Source organism: Apaloderma vittatum, unplaced genomic scaffold (genome assembly GCF_000703405.1).
Source record: "Apaloderma vittatum isolate BGI_N311 unplaced genomic scaffold, ASM70340v1 scaffold26266, whole genome shotgun sequence".
Classification (NCBI taxonomy): Eukaryota; Metazoa; Chordata; class Aves; order Trogoniformes; family Trogonidae; genus Apaloderma; species Apaloderma vittatum.
The window spans coordinates 25659-34092 of NW_009721718.1; the positions used below are offsets into that span (position 1 = coordinate 25659).

General features: G+C 41.1%; 1 protein-coding gene across 1 annotated transcript in view; it reads right to left on the minus strand.

Moving 5' to 3' along the window:
* SYNRG (synergin, gamma) overlaps positions 1-8434 on the minus strand; it is a 31984-nt gene that overhangs the window by 15935 nt on the left and 7615 nt on the right. The window contains 7 exon segments of the mRNA XM_009871511.1: positions 1-105; positions 2452-2514; positions 2693-2811; positions 5219-5355; positions 6198-6446; positions 7293-7489; positions 8188-8265. The exon segment at positions 1-105 is cut by the window's left edge and continues 20 nt beyond it. Coding sequence (XP_009869813.1) covers positions 1-105; positions 2452-2514; positions 2693-2811; positions 5219-5355; positions 6198-6446; positions 7293-7489; positions 8188-8265 — 948 coding nt within the window.

An 8434-nucleotide genomic window follows, 5' to 3' on the forward strand; every position in this document is an offset into this window, starting at 1 on the left:
TTTTGTCTTTTGCAGGTGGCTCTAATGGTGAGATACTGTCAGCGGTTTTAAAATCTGTGAAACCATCGTCAGTTCCTGCAGGCTTGAATTCTGCAAGGTTATCTCCTGAGAACAAAACCGGTGAAAAAATTAGCAGTAAGACACGGCAGTGACAACAGACACGTCATACTCACGCCATGCACGAGAGCAAGCTATTTCATGCAGTGTCCGAAGTTTTTATGCAAACTATTCAAATTAAGACCTCGGGATGCACTTAGAACTGGAAACTCAACTTCTACGAACCACAAAAGTTTCAAGGTCAGCGATCCTAATATTCGTTCCAGCAAACACTCAAGTCTTCCAAAATAGGCCTCCAAGTCATATTAAATTCCCTTTACACTGAGTTAATATCAAAACACACCACGACCAACAGATTCTAAAGATGATTGGCACTGTCTCGTTCAGTTTCCACGCAAGTTCTTTGTCCCGCCTCATCTTTCTCATATTTGCCAAGCAATGAACGTAATCTCGAACTTCACTTAAACCAATATAGTGTTTGCTTTCTTACAGAAGCAGTTCTCCGTCCCTTCCCTTGCAATATCGCCCAAATGCAGTTTCCTCCTGCAGTGTGAACAGAGGGGTGGGACAAAAGCAGCCCCACCGATAGCTGGGAGGGGAACGGAGGGGAGACCAACCCGACTTGCCGAGTGGCCAAAGGCACTTCTGCAAAAACCTCCCTTCAGGAGGGCAGCGTGCCCACGAGCCTGCTCACGCGGGGACAGCAGGGAACCCAGCGGGTGGAAGAGACAAAGACCCCAATGGAAAATAGCACAAGGCAGTGATTCTGATTTAGAACATTAAGTTCTCCTTTTAATCTCCGGCACCTTCCAGCTTCTGCCGAGGCCGGTTCCAGCTTTACTAAGAAGCTTGGAGACAGACTTTCACATGAGAGGGAGCACGATTAATCGTGAGATGTGCAGATCTCTCGTTCAGCTACCTACTGAATCTCAGGCTGTATGTGAGGATTATAACTGAAACCTGATTAAACATTAGGTAACAATGTTTTCACTGAATTTACATTAAATATTTTGGTGTACTAATTTTACAAGTTTCTTCCTAGTCATACATTTTGGGTTTTTATTAAGCAATTTCTTTCAAACATGCAAAACGTTGAGTTGTTTAACCCATTCACCAGCACATCTGTACTTTGACTACTTGTAATTTTAAACTATTGGTGATTTTGTTCTATTTTAGAAGTACGCCATCAACATTTAACTCTTAAGCCGCCACACAGCGTCATACTTTAAATTAGGTTAACCAAGATTTAAAAGAACACTCTTTATAACGGCAGTGAAGGACCACAACTACACCTGACACATTCTTCCATTCTGCCTCCCCTCCCAATCGATTCCCTTGGCCCAGTAACAATACAAATATTCATTAAATTGCTACTCATCAATCAAAACTAAAACATCACAGCAAACTAAACTTACTGATGAATTGCAAACTTTTCCATTAGAAATGTAAGCTGGTGAAAGGGTTAAGAGTGGTCAGACCTGGACAGTAGGCAAATAAAGTAGTTTTCTATATTTTAGAACATGTACTGAAAGAGATAAAAACGTTACTTCATTTCATCACATGCATTTAGTCTTGAAGAAACACTGAGCATGAAAACCTCCCAAAACATTGGAGGAATTTCAGAAAATCAGTGTCTGAAAAAGAGAATTCCATCTTCGAAAAATAAGGAGTGAACTCAGGTAAGCAGTTTTATCCTAGAAGCTGAAGTTTTTTTCTGATAATGAAACAAAATGCTGAGCATAACGTAACTCTGTGGGAGCCAGGTTACATTAGGAACACCTTTATCTTCTCATCTGTCTCCTGATACTATGTGAAAGTTAGTACAGTTTGAGATTGCCTTCCCCATCTGATTAAAAAAGATGAGATTACCACTTATACTGCATAAATGAATTAGACATAGATGGTTCTGGATAAAGCTGAAGGAGACTGATGTTGCACCTTGGATGCCATCTAAGTTTTACTTTTCCCAACCAAATCCTGTTAAACACAAACTTCAAAATAGGTGATCAGATTTCTTTTTAGAATAGACATAACGAAAAGTTTAAATGCTGCCCTAATAATAAAAAGAAAGTTGCAATTTAGTCCAGAAGCATCTTATTCTGTCTTCTAAGGATATGATTCCTTACTTAAAATGAATCCATTCAACCATATCATTGCATTAAAACAAAATTCAGAAGCAGCCAGAAAAGATGTCAATCTTCTACAAATGCAATTTCTAGATTGTTCTGACAGTATACTGCACTGTTTTTTCCAGGATACTTCCTGCTAGGTTGTTTAGATAAGTAGAAGCACCACTAGTCTAGGATTCTAGCGATGGATATTCCGCAGGTGACAGGGAACTGCTAAAACAATATCGTGAAAACACGTTAAACCAGCTCCAGACCCCTTGCTTACCTAAGTATTTGCTCTCTGATGGTTGTTCTAATTCACGGAAAGCACTGTACTTGTCTCCACCATCTAGTGAATGTAAGAAAAGGAATACATTTACAGAAAGATATTCGGAATCTGTGTAATGAATTTTATATTGACATAATTGCTATGTTTTTTAAAAAAATAATATTTTATCAACATCAAAAACAAGACACAGGAAAAATCACAAGAAATCGTTTGTTGTGGTTGTATATTTTCCTTTTACCTCCAAAAGTGGCTGTGCTTTCAGGAGGCTTCTCAGCTGCAATCCCTTTAAACGCAGCATATTTGTCAGTTGATGAGAGTGTCTTATTACCTGGGAGTGGCATTAGTAAAGAAGGAACACTAAAACAAAAGAGATAAAAGCAAAAGTTCCTTAATTTATCCAGGAGAAATCAAAGTTTCTGAGGTTTTATTTAAAGGAGACTCTTATTACAACTACACAATTCGGATCACCAAACCTAAGCTCGTAGCCTGAAGAGCTCTTAATCAAGAACCTGACGTAAACTACCTCAATATCTACGAAGAAGAAGAGTATGTAAAGAGGCAGCTCGGTAACCCATGGGTCAATTTGCACTTTCTCTCACCCAATGGTATTTCTTCAGCCCAGGAGTCATTCCTGATTTTAAATTGTACCAAAACATGAACAAAACACTCCAGAATTTTACACCGCAGGAATTCTTATCCCTTTATCACTATGCTCGGGGCAGCGTAAGGACTGTTCACCCTGGCAGAACGAGACACAGGGAAGAATTAAAACTGCGTGAGATTTTGCCAGCACCATACTTCCAGATTATCTACTTCTGACACTATTTCAGTACATATTGCAAAATTAAGAGAATAAAGCGTTCAAAAGGAAGGAAACGATAACTCTGCCTTTCTGTCAGTGCAAATCGGCAAGGTTCGGCAGCGATCTAATCAGCAAAATAAGGATTAGTCCACAGTTACACAAGCAAACCTTTTTGCACATAAACACACTCTACTTTATACACAAAACCTGCCAGAATAAAGCTAACATGGTGTTAGCAACCGCTGCGAGATTTCTGCGAGCTCTGCCTGCCCTCCGCACAAGCCCCCTTATCAGACCTTGGCAGCTCTACAGAACAACATCCTTTACATACGAATGATGCGTTTTACCTCTAGTTTGTGCCATTCAGTACAGATGCACATTGAAAATGTGAATGAATTTCTACAGCGTTCCGTGGCCCGAAGCAAGAATCCTTCCCGAGCCATTTAAATCTCCTTATCAGCAGCCCACAAGCAACATAGAGAGCTCGGGCTTTGCCCACACGTGCTGACGATGGGCCGTGATGCTTGCAGACAGACAGCGCGATGTCAAAAAAAAATAATAATATAGCTTATGGTAATACAATTATATTTCGCATCACTGCAAAACAGGCTATTAGATATGCAATCTTGGCAAATGTAATGGTTAATCATCTGTACTCCACAGATGGCTTTTTTTTTTTTTAAATAAAGCTCCATAAGCAATTAGATTATAGTTCATTGTAACATTCTGTTCAAAACTGAATGTTTTTACAACTGAATAAAGAGAGCCACTGCAGTGAAAAAAAGAGATACCATCTTTAAATTTTGAAATTATTTTTTTTTTTTACTTCCCACTGTAGAATATGGAAACAATGCTTCTGTTAAAACTTCCAGTAACAGAATAGCTTTAATCGAAACCGAACATCTACTACAGATAAAGACGTACTTAGAGCATCTCCAGATGTAGGTGGCACTGACTGACCATGAAAATTGAATTTCTGCCCTAGAATGTCGTTAGGCACAGTGTAACAGAACAACTCGCTTTAATATCCTCATCTGACGTTACTCTTCAGGAAGCAACTGGTAATCAGCTCCCACCTGGAAAGCCAGTTCTTGCAACTAAGAACAGGCAGTTCGCTACACAGAAAATCCCTAAGTTTATGTACCTGGGAGATCCAAAAAAGTTTGCCACATGCAGTAAAAAGACACAACACTGAAATTTTGTAATTGCAGCACGTTGAAGGATTAGCTGCAAACTCTCAAAGGGAGTAAAGATGCCTACTTGTTTTGTCCTACAAAACTTGCCTGATCCAGAAGTACGTTTTGGCAGTCTCACAAATGAAAGGCCAAGACTGCTGAAGTCTGAACGAGATTTCAGTCGAGATTTATAGTCAGTTATCTGAAGTTTAAAGTACTGGCTAGAGAAGAGACAGAAATAACAAAAAACTCCATCCACTGGAGTTCTTCGTCATTTAAGAGTACGATATTGTGCTCTTTCTATGAATTTTAGAGTCCACATTCAGGGCCTGAAGAAAGACCTCGATATCAGCAAAGGGTTCTGTCAGCAATCATGGGGTCATACTTTTAGTGGAAGCACACAGCACTACACGCACGACTCCTCTGCCCCACTATTTTTTTCTGAATAGCTTTATGTAAGATTTCTGCCTGAACGCACAGTATGCAGTAACTTTCGATTGCCTGTGCAGTAGTACAAACACTTTTAAACCTATCCCCACACCCTGTAAACACAATTTACCTCAGCATGACCACTAGAATGCTAAAGAACAGCCAACCACCTATGGCACATCAAATGTCCTTTTTGATTCAGAAAGCCTAATTGTAGTTGTAACAATCGTCAAAAGAAACCATCAAGAGCGACAGAAGAAGATTATAGGCTAGAAAATTACCCACAAAAGAGGAAAACATTTCCTTTCTTAAAAGAATTCTAAAATACTGAAGGGGTGGAAATCAAAAGATCTGCTACCTGCTCCGGTGTTGTGCACTGGCTGCTTTGGAGGCCCCAGCTACATCCCCTTGGAAATCAGCAAAAGAGTCATCTAGTGAGCCAGACTTTGAAGCGTCTTGAAACTCCTGGAAGTCATCATCTTCTGCTTTTACTACCTGGATTACAAACAACATGTAAATCGCTACATTCTTGTCTTTTCAAAGCATCATGTAGCGTGCAAACAGTTCAGAGCGGCATGATTGTCTTAAGAGTGGAAAACCAAAACAAAACAGCAACAGAAGGAAAAAACTTTGATGGTTAGCATGCAAAATTAGCATGGCCAGTGTTTCCACTTTGCCTGCACCTCACCCAACTCGAAACACACACAAGGCGTACAGGATTACAAGTAGTATGCATGAAGAACAAGTGAACAAGAAACTCTACTCCTTTCACAATGTACGTATTACTGATCATACCTATGTTATCTTTTAATATAGAACAAATATGAATAATTTACATCAATCAATAATTCAAAAATCAACACACACAGCCAAAGCAGCAAAAGAAATACTTTCCAAAGAAGGATAAACCATATTTGCAAACAGCAAAACTTATCCCCCACATGATTTAGAGTGTTGTAAACCAAAGGTCTTCATAGGTCTCGGCTTCTCCTGAGAACTCTGACATCTCACCAGCTAATAGAGTCTGATGTGTAGTTTAACCTAAAATTCTATTTTATCCACATTACAAAATCCTAGCCTAAAATTAAAATCCTCTTTCAATGCAACTAGTTTGGAATGAAGAACGCTTTTATACCTCTTCTAACACCACCAGAAAGAAATGAAAAGCAAAAGAACACCCTTTGTGGTGTGACTTCATGATTTCAGACATCACATGCCAGATTTGAAACACGTTTTTTGTTCACTTCAAGTCTGTGGTGGCTACAGTGCTTTACAGGAGGCTACTTTTCTTTTTTTCAGGACAAAAGAGATTGGCCAAGCGAGAAGAGCAAGCTCACCGGGCTGGGCGTGTAGGGCGGCAGGAACCCCGCAGAAGGCTGTGCCGCAGCTCCGCCCGCCGGTGCCGTGATGCTCATTCCCATCACGGTCGGCCCGATGCTCAGAGGCACGGAGACAGGCGGCGCGGAGGGCATCAGGGGCTGCTGGCTCACGGTGGCAGGCAGCGGCATTGGAAACCCGGTCAGAGTGGGGACGGGGGCAGCTGGAAACTGGTTTAACACATCAGGACTCACTGCAGGTATTCCTCTCTGCAAAGGCAGAAAAGCAAAAAGACAACCACGCGCATGTAGTCATCGACAAAAGGCACACCACGTCCTCGCCCCTCCGGGTTCCAGCTTGGGTTATGGAAATGGTGGAAGAGCAGGGTACTGGTGAAACTTCCAGTAAACCTCCCAAAGGCAAACATGCCATCAAAGAGCCTGTTGCAGTGAGACACATTTAACACCCTGGCTGCTGGAGTTATAGAGAGGGTAATGACGCCTGCCTGGGCGGGCAGGCGTGTTTGCCAGAATTCTTGTTTGGCTTTTAGAAAACCAATCTAGCAAGCTGTGGTGAGTAAAGCTGAACACGCTGCCTGTCTTTTCCACACACCACTCCCACAAGGTACTGAACTTCGTCGCTTAATATGCCCTTGCTTCAGTTTTTATATAGGGATGGTATTTAGAAATAAACTGCTAAGAGATGACACTGTGCTGACAAAGAATGGAAGCCTAAAATTAATACTCCGCTGGTTCAGGAGAGACAGCAAGTCTAGTTATTCACAGACTAAGGGACACAGGAACCATAGTTTGAGAGAAACAGCTGTATAGACAATGGAAGAAAAACAGGCAGTATTTTCTCCTAGAACTACACACACGTGTTTGGTATGACCAAGAACTATCCTCAGCTGACACTAAAGAAAGGAGGAGCTGATGTGTAAATGCAGGGGATGAAATTCTAATCCCACTGGATTTACAAGGAGAGTTTCTCCCCTGGACTGCCAACAGAAGCAGCATACCACACCTGTAGTAAAATCCCAACTGCCTGTGCTAACACGCAACCTACAGCAGGTTAGGGAAGCGAACTGTCTTTTTGCACCAACCTCCCGGGCGTACCTGAGTCACCGCGATCATAGCCAGGACAGTGTAGAGCTCTTCTTTCGTGAGCTTCCCCGGGGTAGTTCGGTTGGCTAACGCCCAGATCTGCCCAAGGGTCTCTCTGGGCAATCCAGACGACATCAGTATGGGGTAGAGTTTAGCTGTATCTATTCCAGCAGGAGTCAAAGTGGTTTCTAGAATTTTCTTATACAACTCTGTTAAGAGAGAGTCACTGTTAGACAGTGACAACTGTTGTTTTCAAGCTAACTCAGGATCATTCCTCTATTTTGTCTCAAACACAGCCTTACACCGAATTAGTAACAATCAAGTAAAAGGCAAGGCAACAGCATTCTGGCATTGTGTTATGTCATCATGTTTCACCTAAATGCATTATTGGACAGCCTTTACAGACCAGCTTAATACAAGTAAATAAACATTTTATATAAAACACAGCTAGTGCTCCATTTCAAAACATGTTTCTTTTAATGAAATTGCACGACAGTCCGTATAAAATGGTACTTATAACAGCTTTATGTATTTAAACCTCAATGTATTCAATATTTATGACAGTATTTCATTTTCTAGTTACTGTGTTATTTCTATATATAAGATCAATAACCCTAAGAAATGAGCCTGTTGAACTACAAGACAGGCCCAAAACCAGACCAACCATGAAAGTAGTAGTATCAGCAACGCAACCTCCACCAGCACAATCTGCTGGCATAACAATTTCTAGATCAAACATTTAACACACTCCGAAAAAACCCATGCTGCTTCAAATGCAGACAAAGCCGTCATAAACACAGAACGTATCAAAGATACATTCGATGACCGAAGGACAGTGCTTTGATCAATAAACGGCAACATAAGCACTTGTACACCCACACCTCACACTGCTCGCTTGCTTGTTTACCTGGGACCAAGCCGTCGTTGTAAATCCAAGGAGGCATCATTTGCTGAATTGGGTCCTGTGAAGGGAATACTCCAACTCCTAAACGTATTCCATTCGGTAAGAAAAAGACAGAGAGTTGTATCAGAATGAACAGATTCAGACTATAAAGAACTTAGAGACAAGATCACAGCCCGTCAGTGTCATTTAGCGTTTCAGGCAAAGATTTCAGACAGGAATCGCTGTGCTCAGAGGAAAAACAGCTACAGCA